Source organism: Natator depressus, chromosome 9 (assembly GCF_965152275.1).
Source record: "Natator depressus isolate rNatDep1 chromosome 9, rNatDep2.hap1, whole genome shotgun sequence".
Taxonomy (NCBI): Eukaryota; Metazoa; Chordata; order Testudines; family Cheloniidae; genus Natator; species Natator depressus.
Window position 1 is genome coordinate 36754592 of NC_134242.1, and position 20861 is coordinate 36775452.

Sequence of the window (20861 nt, forward strand, 5' to 3'; positions counted from 1 at the left end):
ATGCTTCCTGACGTACAAAAACCTTAGGAACCTGAGATGGCACAGTCTGATCATGATTTGAAGTTATGCATCCATCAGATCCACCAAAGTCAGAAAATTCCCTTCAGATAGGGATGACACCTTAGAAGTTAGGGTCTCCATCCAAAACTTTGTTTTCTTCATCCACTTTTTGAGCCTTTTGGGATCTAGAAGGGCTCAGCTTCTCCCTCCCCTGTATGCTTCTGAACAATAAAGAATCTCTCTTATAAGGGAACACTTTCTATTACTTCCATATCCAGGAGGTAAGAAAACAGATTCTGGATTAGACCATGCTTTATGGGGTCATTTGAGATGGAAGACTGGATGAAGAATGGGAGGGGTGGAGCCTATAACTCAAAGGAACATCTCTAACTCACTATCTCCCTGACCACTGGTCCATGGTTGAAACAACCCATTCCTCCAGGAAATGATAAATCCTGCTCCCAAGCTTCAGCTCCAGGCAAAGACCTAGATGGTCTTCATCACACAGAGAGGCTTTGGGAGCAGCAGGGTTCCTTCTTGGCTTTCCTCCCGAGCCATAATTTCACAGCTTTCCTCTGGAGAATCTGCTGTCTTTTCATTTCTGCAAGGATGAAGGCCAAAAGGAATGCTTTTATTGCTCTTAAAGACATCCTGTGGCATTTAGAGGGAGCGATTGTTTAGATTTTGCAGCATTGTCCACCACTACCTTGACTAGCTTCTCTCTGAAAAGCCAGGCTCCCACGAATTTGGTGGAGCACAGAACTTGCTTTGTGTGGCCATCCACCTTCCAGTCACGGAGCTTTAGGTGGCAACTGGTCACTGACCTAGAGACCATGACTTTGGCTGAGAATCTCATTGTGTCCGTTGAGGTATCAGCAATGAACTCTGTTGCCAGGGAAATGTCCTTTAAAACAGAGCCAAAGTCAGGGTGATCTCTATCTTTGAAGACCCTGAGATCTTCCAGTCAGGAGAGATGTGCTCACAAAGCAAGCAGCTGATAGGGATTCACTGAAGGAGACTGAGAAGGTCTCAAAGTCTTTTTTGAGAGTGGCCTCCACCTTTTTTTTATCCATGGGGTCCTTAGGCTAGAACTCCCCTTCTGAGGGGATAACCATATCTTTAGCCAGAGATGCTATGATAGCGTCAACCCTGGTCCATTTTTCCCATGTTGGAGTTGTGGTTACTCCAGTGGGTGGGAGATTCCACATGCCTCTCTGACTCATAGCCCTGAGTTAGAGAGACAGAAGGCTGGGTGGAGGCTGGGCACAACTCACCATCTACTAAGCCTGGGAATACAGTCTCACAGATGGAGCACCATTTGGTGCATTTTAGGCAGCAATGCAATACTTGGATGGTTCAGAGGAGTCAGCAGAAAGGCACTGCAGCTGAGGCTCCAAACAGTTCCAACACCTGGCTAAAAAACTGGCCTGAGAGGAAACAGGTGCTGGGCAGGAGATAACTGCTCACCACTACCCCAAATCTGACAAAACACACCCTTAGGCATATGTGAAGGCAGGAGCTGTAAAAAAATCGCTGTCCGCACACTGTAACAGAGGCAGAGAAACTGGAAGCAAGCAAGGTCTGAGGGGGCACGGCCAGACAATGTGGCTCCAAAACTCTGATCTGCCTCCGTAGCTTGCGGAGGGGGAGAGTAGCTCATATGTCAAGAATTGTGGGAAATTCTGGGTAGCAAAAAAGAAGGCTTTTATACTGATGTGCAGTGCTGTCAATATTAGCAGTCTTTTTACACCTCGACTGTTTGATGGTACCAGTGAGTTTTGAACTGATGGTCAGGGCAAGATACAACAGTACTGGCAATTCTTAGCCTGTTTAGATTGAAATGTCCTCCAGGGCACTGTATCAAACTCCTGATACTGGAGAATGAACCGGGCTTCTGTCCCTTTGTAGCACTGGCGGTACCAACAACTCCTCTCTCACTGTCAGTACTGACAGCATAGGTAGCATCTGTGTAGGACTGAGGATGGTCCCATCCCTTTGGCTAAGGATGGTTTTGAGGTACTCTTGCCTCTCAATGACTTGAAACTGGTCCCATGCTCCTTGTGAGCGTCTGACACTTGTATAGTGGGGCACGGAGTCTCACCCGACTTAAAGGGTGTTGTGGAGAAAGTCAAGGTGAGCTTGAGTGAGATTTCTCACATTTCTTGTGAAAAAGTTCTCTCTCTTACCTTCCTCAGGTCTCTGCTTGGCAGGGTCGTTAGCCCCGCTCAGATTATCCTCGGATTCAGAGACACCATGCTCAGAAGGGTACTTCTTGGTGCCCCTGCCTGATGTACAGGGGTGGTTGACAGCCAGAATCAGACCGCGGCCTCATTACATGAGCCCATTGTAATCTTTTAAGCCTGTACTCATGGGCTTGACAAGTTCATCTGGGAAAGGACCAGCAGATGATGCACTTAGAGGGGATATGAGTGTTGCTAGCTGGGAAAGCCCACAGACGAGACATACAGATCTTGGATCCTGGACATACTAGGCAGCCGTAGAAGGGGTGTCCAGTGGGGTAGGGAGGCAAAGCCCGAAAGACTACTAAACTACTCCAGTTAATTTGAAACCATCTAAAAACATGTTTTAAAACTATGTAAAACTAAAAATTCTGAAGAACGCTAGCTAACACTGCAGATACTGAAGAAGTTCTGTCTCAGAACACGGGCAGTAGAAAGGAATTAGCAGTTTGGAGTATAAGGAGGATAGAGACATGTGTGGACAAACGGATACTGCTAGCAAGAATCTTCCAGTCTCAGGTGCATGTCACACATGTGCACCTCAAGTGGAATATGCATAGGGACCATCACTCAAAGAACAATTTACTGCTGGGGCCTCAGGCTCAATATATGGGTAACGGTGAAATGTAATAGTCTATGATATATAGGTCAGACTAGAGGATATGATGGTTCCTTCTGGCCTTAAGTTTTATGAAACTTTTTTTTGGAATGACCAGCACAACTCAAAAACATCTTTGCTACTCATGAGTAATGTAGACATTCCAATAGTATGCCAATGAAGTCTTCACCCAATGATGTGGTGTATTCCCTGTTTATTAAGTACATGCATACTGTACATAAAGCAGCATAACCTATAAAATAAGCCTTTCACACAACTGTTGTATGAATGTCAGTTCATCCATAGTAACAAATTTAAATTTTTTTTAGCTGTTTTGAAAAAAAAACTAGACTTTGTAGTGCACACTTTCTATATTCGTCATACATGATATGTCAAGGCTTTTTTAACCAGCACTCACTGTAACTCAAGGTATTTCAAGAATCCTGTTGTCAAGTACAGTATATATTGATGGTTCAGCTGAGTTATCTACTGTATATATTATATATTTTTAAGTAGATCTGTTTCTTTCTTATCTGAGTCAATACTATTGGCTTGATTCAAATCCCAGGAATACTGCATGAGTTACTGGATATCCTGGAAAAAAACGTGACTGCATATTCACAGCAATGTGCATTCACATATTTGACTTATATATTTAACTTAATTACTATATGGTCTCTATCCAAAAGTAGAAAATCAAATTCCGGAGCCTGTGTACACCCAAGAAAGACTGCAGGTCATTGGTGAATGCATTATTCCCATCATGATGCTGGCCAACCTATTCTGCAGGCTTCTTGGAACAAATTTATTCAGTTCAGCTAGTATACACAAATAATTCCAAAATTCAGTTCAGACCATTTCACCTTTGTTTGCAATAATGAGAACATCAATTTATATATTCCTATGTTTTAGCACAAAATCCCTAGATTATGCCTTCTAAAATTAATTTACTCTTCAAAAAGCCTGTCACCTCTCAGTGTTTTCTCACTTACCAGTTTGTGGACATAAGCCCAAATGAATACTCTGCTGAAGATTATACATACACAGATCACCGCATCCATTTGGACATGCCAACACTAACCTTCAGTGATTGTTCCAGCCCCGGCTGACTCAGTTAGTCCATATCCCTGTCCCACAGGGCAACAGAAACAGATGTTCATAAATCTCTGAGTTGCAGCAGAAAGTGGAGCTCCTCCACATAGTAGGACGCGAATTTTACCACCTAGCAGCATTCGTACTTTCCGGAAAATAAGGCTAAAAATGCAAAGTTAAGAAATGATGATGTTTTTGTTGCTTAAAAATAGAAGACCAAGGAGATTATCTTGTTTTGCATGGGCATCAAAAACTTCCACTAACTCCAAAGATTTTTAGATGTGCAGAAAATGCAGGATGAGATCCACAAACAGTACACTTAAAATTTTAATGTTTAGATAGAAAATTTTCAGGTTTTACTTTTGCATTTTACTCTGCAGGATAAGTCAAATATTGAATATGCTTATTGAATATGCTCTTGAATATGCTTTACTGAGACAGCAAAGTACTAATGTTTATTTTGCCCACATTATTGAAAAGGAAAACAAACTGCAGAAATCTGTTTATACTATATCTTTTAGTCTCAGCAAGGTCTGAAATCATTTAAATCCTACAACTGACTTGAGCTTGGAGATAAGTTGTATGATTTATACACTTTTGCAGAGTTAAATCGGACTTACCCATGTATCACGTGTATGCAAAAGGCTCAGAAAACATTAGCAGTAGTCTGTAAATATTTATGTGCTGTTCATTTTAATTGAGGTTTACAAGAGGATTTGAATTAGCTTGATGCGACTCTACCTTTCTGTCTGCATTTGTGAGTAACTACCTTTTCCCCCATGTCTTTATGGCCCTGCTTCTATCAGAACTTATCACAGAAATGTAGGTCTGGAAGGGACCTCAATAAGTCATTAAGTTCAGCCCCCGGCCCTGTGGCAGGACCAAGTAAACCCAGACCATGCCTGACAGGTGTTTGTCAGTATGTTTTTTAAAATATGCAATAATGGGAATTCCACAACCTCACTTGGAAGCCTATTTCAGAGCTTAACTACCCTTACAGTTGGAAAGTTTGTCCTAATATCTAACCTATGTCTCCCTTGTTGCAAGTTAAACCCATTACTTCTTGTCCTACTTTCAGCGGACATAGAGAACAATTGATCACAGTCCTCTTTACAACAGCTCTTAACATAATTGAAAACTGTTGTCAGGTCCCCCTTCAGCCTTCTTTTCTCAAGACTAAACATGCCCAATTTTTTTTAACCTTTCCTCATAAGCGAAGTTTTCTAAACCTTTTACTGTTTTTGTTGCTTTCCTCTGGACTCTCCAATTTAACCACCTCTTTCCTAAAGAGTCATGCCCAGAACTGGACATAGTACTTCAGCTAAAGCCTCACCAGTACCAAGTAGAGTGGGACAGTGACCTTCCGTGCCTTTCTTACATCATTCCTGTTAATACATCCCAGAATGATAACCTTTTTTGCACCTGCATCATATTGTTGACTCATATTCAATTTGCGAACCACTATAACCACCAATCCTTTTAGAAGTACTACCACCTAGCCAATTATTCCCCATTTTGTAGTTGGCCATTTGATTTTTCTTTCCCAAGTAAAATAATTTGCACTTGTCTTTACTGAATTTCATCTTGAATTCAGACCAATTCGTCAAGGCCATTTTGAATTCTAAAGCTTCCAGCTTGGTGTCATCTGAACATTTTATAAACATACTCTCCACTCCATTATCTAAGTCATTAATGAAAATATTGACCAGTACTGGATCCAGGACTGACCTCTGCAACACCCCACTAGCTATGTACCCCCAATTTGACTATGAAACATTTTTAACTACTCTTGAAGTATGGTCTTTCAAACAGTTCTGCACCTACTTTATAGTCATTTAGACCACACTTCCCTACTGTGCTTATGAGAATGTCATGTGGGATTGTGTCAGAAGCCTTATGAAAAATCGCAGTATATCACATCTACTGCTTCCCCAATATCCACTAGACCAGTAACCCTGTCAAAGTAGGAAATTAGGTAGGTCTGGTATGATTTGTTCTTAACAAATCCATAATGGCTATTAGGTGCTTACAAGCTGAGTGTTTAATAACTGATTCCAGTATCTTTCTAGGTATTGAAATTAGTCTGCCTGCTCTATAATTCCTCGGGTCCTCTCTGTTCCTCTTTTTAAAGACAGGTACTACAGTTGCCCTTCTGAAGGATGGGGGAGGTCCCAGAAGAGTGGAGGAGTTCTCAAAAATAATTGCTAACAGTTCAAAGATTGCTTCAGCTAGTTCCTTAGGTACCCTAAAATGAATTGCAACAAGACCTGCCAACTGGAATACCTCTAACTTATCTAAATGTTCTTTAACTTGTTCTTTTCTTTTTCTGGCTTGCATTCCTTCCCCCTTGTTGTTAATATTAATAATGTTGAGTATCTGGTCACCATTAACATTTTTAGTGGAAAACTGAAGCAAAATAGGCATTATACACCTTAGCTTTCTTGATGTCATCAGTTATTGGCTCTCTTTCCCCACTAAGTAGAGGACCTATACTTTCATCTTTCTCTTGTTCCTAATGTTTTTAAAGAACCACTGCTTACTGCCTTTTATGTCCCTTGCAAGGTATAACTCATTTCATGCCTTAGCCTTTCTGATTTTGTTCCGATATGCTTATGCTATTCTTTTGTGCTTCCTTAGGAGTTTGTGCATATTTCTACTTTTTGTAGGGTTACTTTTTGCTTTTCAAGTTATTAAAGAGCTCCTCGTGGAGCCATATGGGCCTCTTCCTGTTCTTCCTATATTTCAGGATAGTTTGCAGTTGTGCTTTTAATATTGTCTCATTGAGAAACTGCCAGCCCTCCTCAACTCCTTTTTCCCTTAGATTTTCTTCCCATGACCTTACGTAACGCTGACAGACCCCGGTCGTCAGCGGGAGGGACCGAACCGGGGACCTCAGTGCATGAACCTCTACCGCATGAGCTAAAAGCCAACTAGCTGTTAGCTAAGGCTGTAGAGCAGACTCATTTTTATCGCTCTAAGTGGTTTCGGTGCCACTAGATGGGACAGAACACCACACTCAGAAGGTGCGTGGGTTATACTTACAGACCAGTTTTACGATGATAAGGTTCACATTACGTTAAAAACAAAATATGATAAAGCCTTGCTAGGTTATAGAAATAGATTTTTCCCTCCAGGTATGTACAAAACCCCAGATTAAAAGCTAACAGGAGCAACACAATGACTTGAATAGGAAAAGATATCTAAGCTTTCAAATTACTGAAAGAAAATAAACTTAACACTTTTATTATATTTATATTAATAAATGCGGAAGTAATCCCAACTGAACTACTGACTCATTGTGTGACTTTAGGCGAGTCAATGGATTGTGCCCCAATCAAACAGTGAGCTTTAAAACTAAACAAAAGTATGACTTCACTGAAGACCACATATTGCACTTATAGCAATATTTTGATGAGCATTTAAAAAGACCCCTATAAAAGTGGAATTGAAAATCTACCTGTCACAAAGTGGCGTAGTGTAGCCATTTGAAATCTGCTCCATTTTGTAATTGTAGGCCAATATAAACAGATTCCTTTGGAAACTGGTCATTTCGTTCACTTTATTCATGACATTTTTGTAGATCCGATCCATGATTTCCTAGTTACATTAAAGGATTAAATACAGATAAGCAAGTTAATAGCAATACTAAATTTAGTGCACTAAAAGGTAAACATGAGACGTAGAAATGCTAGTACATTTCAAGGCATAAATCCTTGCCTATTGCTCCCACTTTTACAGGATACCTGTATCTGGGGTAGGATCTCTAGGACGGACCAAGGTGACAGAGCAACAGTAAAATGCACTCCCAGTCTGAGCAGGTGCACAGTGCAATCCTAATTTACATCCTGCCTGCAGCATAAGTGCTATATAGCCAGGGGTCTTAACATCTCCTAACCAGCATCTCATGCTGCACTGGCTATGGTGTGCAAGCTGGCATGTTTGCTAACTCTCAGTGTTCTTAAATGCTATGGAGTTTACTTCTCCTGCTTATACAAGGGTGTAGACGCCTCCCCCGACCCCGATCCCTTTCCTATCCCTTCAGCATTAGCAAAGCCTACAGAAGGACGCCATCCTCAATTTATAGTTAAATGATAAAACATGGATGAGCTAACAAAAATAATGATAAAATCTTAATGTACAAAGTACGGTATTACTCAAATATTTTGAGATTTTTGATGTCTTGCACTACACACTATCTGAATTTAGAAGTATAAAACTGTAATCTAATTACTGTTAAATACCACCTTTCAAATGTTTCATTAGTAATATACCTCAAGGTGTAAAGCATACCCACTACATTCTTTGCCCACAAAAGGCCTAACTAGCTTGTATATTTTTTCCCTTTAAACCAACAAATGAACGAATGTTTACGCCAAAGCCAATTTTCCACATTCTTTTTACATAATGCTGGCAGACTCATTGCTCTATAAGGAACATTTCTTATTAGGAGACAATAGTATAGCACACTCATGACAAATAGAATAAAATGTCTTCTACAGATCATATTTAGCTAATTTTACTTAAATCATATTTATACTACCTACTATTAGCAATAGTGTGATAAAAGTTGAAATTCCAACATGTGTAATTTTCGCATCTGGTTTCACATTTTCAAATAGTGTTAGTCATCTAGTATGTAAGAATGTTCACACCACCGTGTAAATATTTATATACTTTTTTTTAAATATAGAGGACATTATGTAAACTATCAACGCTAAAGGTCTTCTCATCCTTGTAATTTACAGTAACTATCAAGATATTATTCCTCTTCGTCATGTAACATTTGAATGACGAAATATCTTTAAAAGAAAGCATTAAACTTACCGGTACAGATGCCATTAGGGTAGGTCTAAGCATAGTAACATCTCCTTTGCTTCCTTTCTTTATTTTAGAGGACTAAATAGGGAGGAACATAAAGTTTAATGGAGGATTTGTGAAAGGTTTGAATATGTAAATAGAAAAGTGACAGTTTACTTAATTAGAAAATCAGTGATGTCAGTTTATAGAGCCTTCACCTTAAAAATTGCTTAGAAACTAGTTTAATGTATTGATATATAACAAAAAATATATCCATTTATATTTTGGTATATAAAGATTTTCTTATTGCTTTCCTATTAAAAATTTTTAAACAGCTATTAAGAGATCCATCAAAAGTTGATCTTTTATTGTTATGGTGTGACATATACAAGTTACGTACCTGATCAGCTAATGTCTGGGGTGATGAGTAACCAATACGGCATCCATGAGACAGACAAACAAGTTCAGCACTTAATTCCAGAACATGAGCAAGAGGCAAATATCCAATATAAATGTCTTTTTCCCTGAAAAGTTTTTAAAAGACACATTCATATTGTACTATTTAGTGTCTTCATGACAATCATTTAAAGCCAAACTGTATTTACAGCCTCCAAAGAACCAGAGAAGGTTAAAGAATGTGTGTGTGCCTGAAAACCAATCTCAGTATTCTTGAGCATATATGTGTGCTTTCAAAAGTTGTGAAATGTTCATTTTAAATTTAGGGGCACTGAGGAAACTATGTTATTTACTTATCAGGGAACAAAAGATTCAAAAAGTGATCACTTATAACTAAGACCACAAAGACTTCTCCAGAGGCAAGAGTCTATGCTATACCAACTAGAGGTGCAGCATAGAATTGACAGCTAGAGGGGAAAAGAAGAGAACGGGGCTATACCCTGCCTTTGTGCTCTCCTGATTCCGGGGTGCTCCGGGGGCTTCAGCGGTCCCAAACGTAATTTAGACAGTTCTAAGGGGCTAACTTACATCAGCTTCCACAGACTGCCCTCTGAGCCACAATGCTGCCCAAAATCTCTGCAGCACTCCCTACTGAAACTCTGACCCTCATATGCCACTGCTGCCCTGGCTTGTTATTTGGATTTTTGCTAGTCATTTGGATTTAAAAAAAAAAAAAAATCTTTAAAAAAATAAATAAATAAAAATAAGTCACTATTCAGAATATTCCTAGTAAATGCTTTAACTTATCTTTCAGTGAGGTGTCATGCTCTTATCTTAAAGCTAAGATCTACCACATAGTAAATGGGCAAATAATCAACAGCACTTCCTTTGAAAAACGTGGATAAAATAGTTGTATGTCTGCTTGTGGTCAACAACTTTGCTGCTGATACAATGAAACTCTCCACATTAAGGGGAAAGATCATCCTTTTGGGACACAGAACTTACTCAGGGGTCAGTCCAAGACTGTGGAATGAACTCCCAATGGAACCAAGGACCACCACAAACCTCACCATTTTCTAGTCCAAGTGCAAGGCCCATTTCTTTGACCTTGCCATCCCTAACACAAATACATGGGAAAAAACCACATGACTAATATCTGTCAAAATAATAATGCACGACTGAAAAATGCTCAGATACTATGGTGGCAATGAGTGCAGTAGAAGACTTTATATAGAATAACTAGTTATACAATAATTAATCTATGATTGCATGTAATTACAAGCCATCTTTAATGAAAATTTCTATTGGTACATACCCCAAATGAGGAATTCTTTCAGCCATCCCAGTTATACCAGCAATAAGGTTGCTATGAGAAATCATGACTCCTTTTGGAAGTCCTGTAGATCCACTTGTGTACATGATTACTGCAATATCTGAGGGTACAGGCCTGGCCTGCTGTTTGCTTACTGTAATTTTTATTAAAAAAAATTATGCACAATGTATAGAAAGCATATAAAATGTAGTATCTTAAATACTAAAACATATTATAGTGATTATTCTGATAAGGAACCAGACACTACTACTTCTGTGACAATTAATCCCAGGAACCTTCACAGGGAGAAAGAAAATTTGAAGTGCCCCCTAACTTCTCTGCATCATCTATGAATACTGCGTAGCTACACTATGGTAAAAATCAGACTCTGTGAGTTTACTACATCTCAACCACACACCTGGATGGAAATGGGTGGGAAGAATGGGGAATGAACAAAGCTTTTGTTCCCACCCTCAATGTGCTGGACAGCAGAGCTGCACTGGCATGCCAGAAGATGTCTGCTGCACCAGATATAGGGCAGGATATATACCCACCAGACCAGGGAAGGGAACCAGGAGCCTGATTGAATCAATCTGCTTGTGTGCGCTCCTGGGGCATAGCAACACACTACCTTACACATAGGGCTCACGGCAAAGCCACAATTGAGCCAATGTCAATTCTCAAAACCATGTTCTGTTCACCTACTATAACATCTGTGAAGATGGTGTAATTCATTTGAAATAAGTAATCCACACCGAACTGTAGAAATGTAGGCCCTAATCCTGCAATTTATTTTCTGTAATTAACTTTTTGCTTGAGTAGTCCGTTGACTTCAATGCACTAAGTTAAACACATGCATAGGTGTTTGTAGAACTGGGGCCCTTATTTGTAAATAAAATTATATTTGCTATATTTGTAAGTTTACTAGTGTTGGGCAAACTAAATCACCTTTTGTTTATTCTTTTGCCCTTGCATACAGGGTTCTGTTTTATATGCAGAGCTGGTAACAGTAAGTCACTTTCCATTATAAGACCCTATTTTCAGTTGCTTATAACATTACGAAATGTTCCATTCCAGGTGTCTGTTGGAGGTTGACTATATTTTTAATGTTTATGCAAAAACAGTTCAGCTGTTTCTCAGAATGAGATAATGGAAAATACACTGTTTTGCGCATGTTAAAGAAGTCTTACAACCATTTCGTAGAGCAGCTCTAGTGCCTATATATCTTGGAGCAGGAATCTGAAATACAACAGAGCAGTCTCCCACGTGTCTGGGGCATGTCTTTCTGCCACCATGAAAAAACTTGTGCCATTTCTAAGCTACTGTTAGAATCTGGCAACTAACATCTCAGAAGATCCCATCTACAAAGAACAGGACTATTCCTGCAACTGCTCTCCTGGCAGCCAGGGCCACTGTGGTGTTAGCACAGGGACAGAGGAGGGATACATGCTCTCAATGCTCTTACTGCTGGTATACATGCAAAAGAGGAAACTGCCTGACTGGAATGCAGAGTGGTGAGGAGCAGGTGTGACAGAAACATCTGTTGGGTGAACAAAGGGGAAAACAGAGGCTGAGTAGGTAGGGAAAGACGGGTCTGTAATCAGTAGATATCACTCCCTTCCAGAACCTGGAATAGAACCTGGGATTTAGAAGGGGGAGGGATAGCTCAGTGTTTTGAGCATTGGCCTGCTAAACCAAGGGTTGTGAGTTCAACCCTTGCGGGGGCCATTTACACATATGGGGCAAAAACTGGTTGGATGATTTAACTGGGGACTGATCCTGCTTTGAGCAGCGGATTGGACTAGATGATCTTTTGAAGTCCCTTCCAACCCTGATATTCTATGATTTCAGAGTAGTGAATGAGACAGCCCTCTGCAGGACCCTGACTTATCTGCTGCAGAGGCTGCAAGGTGCATAGTGAACAATGCAAGGGACTGCAGGGAGAAAAGGGATATTCTTGCGATTCAGGCAGCTGAACGGCAACTTGGAGAACTGAATTCTATCCCTGTCACACAATTCCTATGTATTTAGGAAGTCACTTAAGCCAGATTTTCAAAGATATTTAGGTGTCACCATTGCAACACCTAACTGATTAAGGAGCCTAAAGGTCATTTTCAAAAGGGATTTAGTCATTTTGTCACTGAGATTTTGGTTTCTAGTGCCTAAATCCCTTTTGAAAGTGAGATTTAGATTCCTAAATCTGTTTAAGTATTGCTATGCTCAGCGTTGCAACACCTACAGACCTTTAAAAATCTGGACCTTAAACCAAAACTTTTCACAAGTGCCCACTAATTGGGTGTTCTTTATTTTATGGATGCTCCACTTGGAACACATAGGTTAAGATTTTCAAGAATATTGAACATTCAAAACTGCAACTGTAATCTACTCAAGGCTAAATTCTCAATACTAAACACGCTAAAAAACCAAAATCAGGCCTTAAGCATCTCCAATTGGGCACCCAAAATTAGCAATTACTTTTGACAATCATGGTCTTAATCTCTACAAAACCTCAGTGCCTGGTTTGTAAAATGGGGTGATACTACCACATAACACATAGCAGTGTTATGAAGGAAAGGCCATTAATGTTTTTAAATGCTCAAATATTATTACAGTGATGAGTACTGCAGAAAAGCCCATGAGAAAAATAATAATTCTGTATTTAGAGAAGGGTTTGCATGGTGTGCAGTAAATATGGAATGGAGCACTGAGGAGTATAAAAAGAAGTATTGCATAGCTACCCAACCAGAGAATACTGTCCATCATGGGCACTGAATGAAACAGGGTCCAATGAAAGAAAAAAAAAAAGGTGTTCATGTAATTAAAGAGCATATCATAATGCATAGGACCAAGGGGGTTGAATTAAAGTTGCATGAGGAACCCTAATTATGGCATTTTCTAACTTCTGAAAGCTTTACTTTGCAAAGTTATCATTCTTTTAATGGAGTTTTTGTATGCAATATTAAACAGATTGAAGCAAGGTGAAACATAAGGCCTCCTATTTAGTAAAGTCAAACCTCAGAGTTACGAATACCAGAGTTACGAACTGACCAGTCAACCACACACCTCATTTAGAACCGGAAGTACACAATTGGGCAGCAGCAGACACAAAATAAAAAAGCAAATACAGTACAGTATTGTGTTAACTGTAAACTACTAAAAAAAATAAAGGGAAAGTTAAAAAAAAGATTTGACAAGGTAAGGAAACTGTTTGTGTACTTGTTTCATTTAAATTAAGATGGTTAAAAGCAGCATTTTCCTTCTGCAGAGTAAAGTTTCAAAGCCGTATTAAGTCAATGTTCAGTTGTAAACTTTTTGAAAGAACAACCATAACATTACAAACTGTAATCTACTCAAGGCTAAATCTACTCAAGGCCAAATTTACCAAAGTGTACATAAAATACACTATACAGCTTTAATGCAAGTCTTTCCACCCTGCTTTTTTGAAAAACCCAACATGTCAAGAGAAAAAGCCATGTAGCCAAAAAAAAAAAAAAAAGAAGGTGAAAGTTTGTAGATTTGTGTGTTTTTCAAATTAAAACTTTTCAACAACAAGTTGCATCAAAAAGCAGTTTGTAAGATATATAAAATGTATACATAAATGATTTAACAAGATTTTCAGCAGTAAAGGGCTATCATCTTCCTCTCCTGACTCAGTCAGGTTTAGTTGGACAAAAGTTTCTCCAATCCAAATATTTTAAAAGTACATACCATTATCTGCCTTGGCCCCCATTGCTTGCACGGAAGCCATAGTGTGAACAATGACACCCTTGGGAAATTCTGACCATGTTGTTGGTTTGCCATCCACAGTAATAATATGTCGCAACAGTGGAACCTGAGAAACAATTTCCTGTGGAAATGGATACATATGTTTCATTTTGCACAGAAAGCTACTGCAAAAGTTTGTGCCAGGAAAGAAACAAAATATTTTTACTGCACATGTTAAAATATTATTGATGTAAATGACTAAACTGTAATAAAGTCACTCTTTGGGTGAAAACTGCAGATTCCCACGGTCAAGATTTCTGGGACATCAGGGCTAATTTAAGCGTTTCTTTAAATATAAAATTAAGGCCAAAATTTTCACAACTGTCCACTAATTTTGGGTGCCTCCATTTTTGTGTGCTCTTGTTGAGACAGTCAGATTTTCAGAGGTACTGGCCACCTGCCACTCCCACCGAATATTGATGAAAAGGATCACCCTGTCAATTCAAAGATAACACTGAGCTCAGAATGGATGACTGAGTTTGTCTTCTCTGTTATTTCTTGAAATGCAATGTTTAGTATGGTATTTAAAATATGCTCTGCAGCAAACAGAAGTCTAGCAAAATGAATAGTCAAATAGTATTTATTACCAAAAGCAAAATCTAAGTTTTAGAGCACCTAAGAATACTGACCACAATTCTAAGGATACAAGGCAAAATATAAAATGCTGGTCAGAGAAAATTCTAACACTCATTCATTCTAGTTTTTATTTGTTCAGTACAAATTCTTGTAACTATCCAAAAGAAAATTTAAAAATACAGTTTAGGGATTCCTGACTCTAAATGGAATAACACAATTTTTGGCTTAAAAAAATGTGTTGCACCAGCTCAGGGGTCTAATGGCTGCACAATGTGCTACTAGGTGTGGAATGCAAATTAGAAGTCCCATCTGCAGTCAGTAAGGTCTTGGAGCACTCTGAATATTCTGCACTCAGCTTCTGGAGAAAAATGTAATTTGAAGACCAATCCAACAGTCCTAATGACTAAAACTGTTAGGTATATATTAAGAATCAATCAGTCTTAATACTACAATTAAGGGTTAGATTCATTTCTGAGTGGGAGGAATTAACTATTTCACAAATAGTTTTCACTAAGTCTCTGAAAAATGCTTTCTTTTTAATAAAAAGAAAAGGAGTACTTGTGGCACCTTAGAGACTAACAAATTTATGGTCAAATAAATTTGCTAGTCTCTACGGTGCCAGAAGTACTCCTTTTCTTTTTGCGAACACAGACTAACACGGCTGCTACTCTGAAACCTTTCTTTTTAATCTTATCCAAACCTCTTTATGGAAATAGTTACAAAAATACAATAATTAGTTATACTACTTTAGAATTTATAAGAAGGTAGTTAAATTTCTGCATATATGTATTAGCTAGTTTTTGGATCTTAAATTATTTAAGATTTCAAACTGAAGCCATAAATGAATGACAAAGCACTTCAGACTTTTGTTTGAGTAAAACTGATGCCACACTAAGTGTGGCCATTTTTAGGCTGGGGAAAATTCTCTCATCAAATTTACTTATTTTTCCAACTACCATGCTAAATTTAACATATTCTTATTTGTAATTAAAAAGGATTCTATTAGACTTGGCAGGTTCAACCTTTAAGCTACTTTAATAAAAATGTTCAAGCTGATCTCCCATTTCAAAAATGACACTGACTCAAAAACAAAGGCTGCCACTCTGCACAATCCACTGTCTGCTGGGAAAACAATTAATAATAAACTAGGAGTGCTAAATTTTGTCACATTTATTATTGCATATATACTTTATGCATAATTCTGCGCTGCCTATTTGCTTAATTTCTGATCACTCAGGATACTGAAAATACATAACCATGATCTCAGAATGCTTTACAGAACACAAGTAGATCTAACCTCACCTGCCCTGTTTTCTGCTAAAGGTGACAGATTCAAGACTAACTCTTTTATTCTCTTTGGCATTGTTTTCAAAAGCCAAATGTGAGCATTTTTCTGCACTAATCCAGCTCCAATGGTGCAAACTCTCTTGTACTGAGGTATTTTAAGCTACCGAGCTCAGTAAGGTTAAATAAGATATTAAAAATGCCTGCACCTTGTCTACATAATAGCCTCAATTGGTAGGACCAGTATAGCTGCACCAGTACAAGTAAAATTATTAAAAATTTTACCTGTGTAGTGGCACTACCCCATCCAAATTCATCTACCGCAACCATCAACTTAGTATCTGAATGCCTCAACACTAGTAAGAGAGTTAAATCACTGGGGTAACACTTTCTTAAGTCTTGTTCGGCTACTTTAGATGTTAGTAGATGGATAAATTAACATGTTTTCTTGCTTACTTATATAACTTATGAGTCTGATTCTGCACTGCACTGCTTTGTAAAAGGGTAATGGGATTATAAAGTATGTGTAAACCCCTAACAAATCAGACTGGTAGCTTTTTACACCTCAGCACTGTAACATACAACAGGTGGGCAGATTCCTGCTATCTGTAAGTAGCCCTTCTGGTTTCAATGGGGTTGTGTATGGGCTCACATTCCACCCATGCATTGCATATTAAAAGATTAATGCCTTACTTTGTACTGGTACAGATAACTGCGCAAGAGTCAAGGAGCATAAAATCAAGCCCTACATTTTACTTTAGATGTTTCTTGTTCTCTTATATTGTAAAAAAAGAAATAAATCTGTAACATGTTAAATACATGCGTTACAAAAGGCAAGTAAATCAATAAATTGGGCCATATACATCAGCCTTTAGTCTCCAAAAACACCAGATCACATACACTACAACAGATTTATTCACAAAGAAAAGGCATATTCCCTACCTTCAATTTTGTTTGCATCAGTTCTTTACTAGTAATGATGGTTGTCACCTCACTTTCATTTAATCCATGTACTATTGCTGGGCCTCCTAAAGTAGCATACAGTGTAACAACTGTGGGAGAAAAATAAACTTGATGAATCCTTATAATAAATATTCAAGATATTTCAAAGGTCTTCAAGGAGAGAAAAAAAAAGGGCCTCAGATTAACCAACTCAGGCAAGCTAAATTGCTAACTTGTGTTACCAGCTAAGGTAACGGCCAAGAAGATATGTAGTCTTATGGTAAAAGTATGTTATATACATTTAAAAGAAATGAATGCAAGTTTTAGTTTCTTATGAGAGAAATCAAGAACAAATGTTGCTTATATGAGTATTTGTAGTTAAGCAAGCAGTAACTGAATATTCCAAAAATCATACGAGCCTGTGTAACCCTCTCTAGACTTGCTCCTCAATCTTCCTAGCTTTTATCATTTTAAATTCAGGAATCTGTTCTTAATTTGTAAAATTTTACATTGTACTTAATCTTCCTGCATAGAAGAGGACCAACTTTAATTGATTAATTTCTTGTTCCAAAAATCATATATTCCATTACTAGACTTTTTGAACTGGTGACTGATCAGAAGCTATTAGTAAGTTGTAATTAATACAAGGTTGAACTTTTCTTAGTTTAAAAATGGGTTCAGGATTTCCCTTCAAACAATTTTGACGAATAGCACTTACAATTTCTGTCCAATACACAAATTTTCTGTGTCTGGTTGGTATAGACGAAAAAAATTTGCAACTGGGAGGCTCTGAAATCAAGCTGCTTTTCTCTCCCTTATCCTCTCCCCCCCATTCTCTATATATACATACATACCTATAAAAAGCTCTATCATATGATGCACTTCTAATGATTCCCATTGCTATTATCCATGCACATTATAGCTAAACATCTGAAAACAATTAAATGGAAACAATCCTGATTCACAGTCTTTAAACCCACACTTTGTATGAGTTTGCCCCAAATCAGTTCAGCTGTAATGAAGAAATAGGAGTTGGAGTGGGAGGATCAGCACTGGTTGCAATTATACAAATGCTATAGTAAATTCATATACTGATATTATTACTATTAAACAAGCCCCTACACTAATTTTCAATTATATGCAACATTCAGTTAAATTATAATATGCATAACTGTAGTTTTCAGAGGTATGTAGTAGTTAAAGGTAAAAGTCTTCTTGTGTACCAAATGCCAAATTCAAGTATTTTATTTAAATTAACTCACCTCAGATTTGTGTCTTTGAAATAGGGCTCACTGAACAGAGTATAAACATTTGCATAAACAGCATTGCTTTTACTTATAAATTATGTAAGTAAATAAATGTTTAATCTTGAAAGTCTAATTCATTTATCTGCTAATGAAGTGAAAAAAAAAAATTTTATTTCCTGATTTGCATACTGTAGAATATATAGTATGTGACACTTTATAAAGTAATTATTTGAAACATTTGTTCTTCAAAACAACAACTACAACGGTTTCCCTTAAATTTCCTAAGCTTCCTCTATATGACAAAAATAAGATCAGTTATCCTTTTTATTTTTGCGGTGTTTAGTAGATTACATAAAATCACCAGATCTGAACTGCCTACTGCTGGTCTTTTCAAACATTGATTCCAATTCTGCAATCAGATCTGCATATGCAGACCCTTGTGCCTCTGTGGTAGACCCAATGAAGTCAAAAGGAGTCTGTAGGTTCATCTGTGGATATCCAACAGCAAGATCAGAGAAGAATTGTTTTTTCATATGATAGGAAGAACACTAATAAAAGAATGCATAAAACACCAATCCTGGAGGAGGAAGGAGGGGGGGAAGATGGGTAATTTTGAATGTGTATGAGCAAGACAATATACCAATTTTTGTCCTTGTGGAGTGGGGCAGCTGCCCCACTCTGGCATGGAAGGGGTTAAAGCAAGCCACAGAGGCTGCACAGAGCCCCAGCCAATCTTGGAAGGTCTTACTGGAAGCCAGTCAAGTGGAGGCTTGAAAGCAGCCAATCAGGGACAGGCTGGGCCCTATACGAGAGGGTAGAGAGGAGCACACACTCTCCCTGGAGGGAAAAGGGAGAAGAACTGGCTCTCAGAGAAACATTTAAGACAGAACAGAAGAGGGCAGGGCAGGGCAGGGCAGGATCAGTAGAGGCTAGGAGAGCTCTAGGCTGACGACTGCCAGACTGGGGCCCTGACACAACGGGGCAGAGAAGGTGCTGGGGCTACGGGGAAGTGGCCGAGGGAAGTAGGCAGTAGAGAAGAGCTGGAGGAGGGCAGTAAGTGGCTGCCGCTAGAGGGTCCCTGGTTGGGGTCCAGAGTAGCAGACGGGCTTCTTTTCCCCCTACTTGCGAGTGATGAGCATGGCTAAGCCAGACTGCAGTTTGCCCTTGGAGTAAGGGGCTAGACTGAGGACTGCAGTGAGCCACTGAGGTGAGTGATAGAACCAGAAGCTGCCAGTCCCCCGAAACGGGGGGGAGAGGGGAAGAGCCAGCGGAGCAGATACAGCTGGAGGGCACTGTCCAGAAGCGGATGCCGCGGTCCGGGAGTGACATAGGTCCAACTGTGAGGACGGTTGAGACAGAGAGTAATGGTGAGCAAAACACCACTAGCAAAGGCGCACCGCTTAAAGCACTAATTCCCAAACCAACCAGCAGGAGGCACCACTGTGGTGAGTGTGCGCCCTGTTACACCTTGCTAAAGTGTTTTTACACAGGTCTTATAAAGAACTGAACAATCTGCCTCTTCATTCAAAATGTTTTGGGTGTCTCTATACCCAGAACATTCAAATGAATGGGCTTACAGCTGAACTAAGTAATCTCATGCACACTTCTATGTCCAGGGACTATTAGCCCAGCATTTTAACCAGAGTATGGTTAAGTAAAGCTTTTCTGTACTGGAAATCAGCATCCACTAGTATTCTACTTGAAACAATGTAGTAAAATATACTCTTTACTGTTGTTTTTTCCTACCTTCCTTATTTTCCTTGGAATTACTTGGGGGGAAAAATATTTCCTATTGGTGAAGGCTACATTATATCAGATAGCCATTGGTTTATTGCATTCACACAACTATTTAAGTAGGCAGAATTATAGATACAATGGATTAATTCTGGTCCCACTAAAGTCAACTTCATCAGGGCCAGGATTTCATGGTCAGAAAAACTGCACTATTCTGTTAAATACCTTCCATATTTTAAGAGTAACTCATGATTAGGAAAGCTGTAAACCTCAGTAATTACTTCATACTTAAAATTGTACACCCAAATTTCATTATTACAATTTGTGGGAAGAGAACACATGTCAAGGCTGATTCCCCACTCTGGCATTTCGAGTGCTGAAGGTGGGGGCCCGCAAGAATTCTAAAAATTAATACTGGCCACTGCAGGCTTGTATTAAACTCTTAAGATTACAGTTTCTCTCTGACCTTGGATGGGTAGATGCTGCCACCACCCAAATACAAAAAAATCCTTTGAAACCAGAAAGGTGCACTTGGGAATTCCTTCCTGTGGGGTACCCTCAAGCCCTTTCTCACACACATACACACACCCCCAGGGAACAACTCAGAAAGAAAAACAAAGGAAATCAGCTGTTGCCACCAGCTAATTTAACAATATATGCACAAACCTCTTAGGACACCAAAAAATCCAGCCCTGTTCTTAAAGGTAAATTTTATTAAAAACCAAAAAAAGAAAGAAAATAATCTGGAATTTAGGCTTTTGCTAGATTTAAAAAACCCACTTATAAAATTTAAACATCAAGAATAACCTTCGTGAGGTCCAGTTTAAAGATTATAAGCAAAACAAAAAGCATTTGGGGTTAGCATAGAGGAATCCACA

General features: G+C 38.7%; 1 protein-coding gene across 7 annotated transcripts in view; it reads right to left on the minus strand.

The window, feature by feature from the left end:
• The window catches only part of ACSL3 (acyl-CoA synthetase long chain family member 3), a 103473-nt gene that overhangs the window by 14936 nt on the left and 67676 nt on the right, over window positions 1-20861 (minus strand). For all 7 annotated transcript variants that reach the window (XM_074963936.1, XM_074963941.1, XM_074963935.1 and 4 more), the window contains 7 exons: window positions 17003-17112; window positions 14144-14282; window positions 10439-10589; window positions 9128-9251; window positions 8755-8826; window positions 7388-7527; window positions 3920-4092 (listed from right to left, as the gene is read on the minus strand). In XM_074963936.1, the coding sequence (XP_074820037.1) occupies window positions 3920-4092; window positions 7388-7527; window positions 8755-8826; window positions 9128-9251; window positions 10439-10589; window positions 14144-14282; window positions 17003-17112 (909 nt within the window). The remainder of the gene's footprint in view (window positions 1-3919; window positions 4093-7387; window positions 7528-8754; window positions 8827-9127; window positions 9252-10438; window positions 10590-14143; window positions 14283-17002; window positions 17113-20861) is intronic.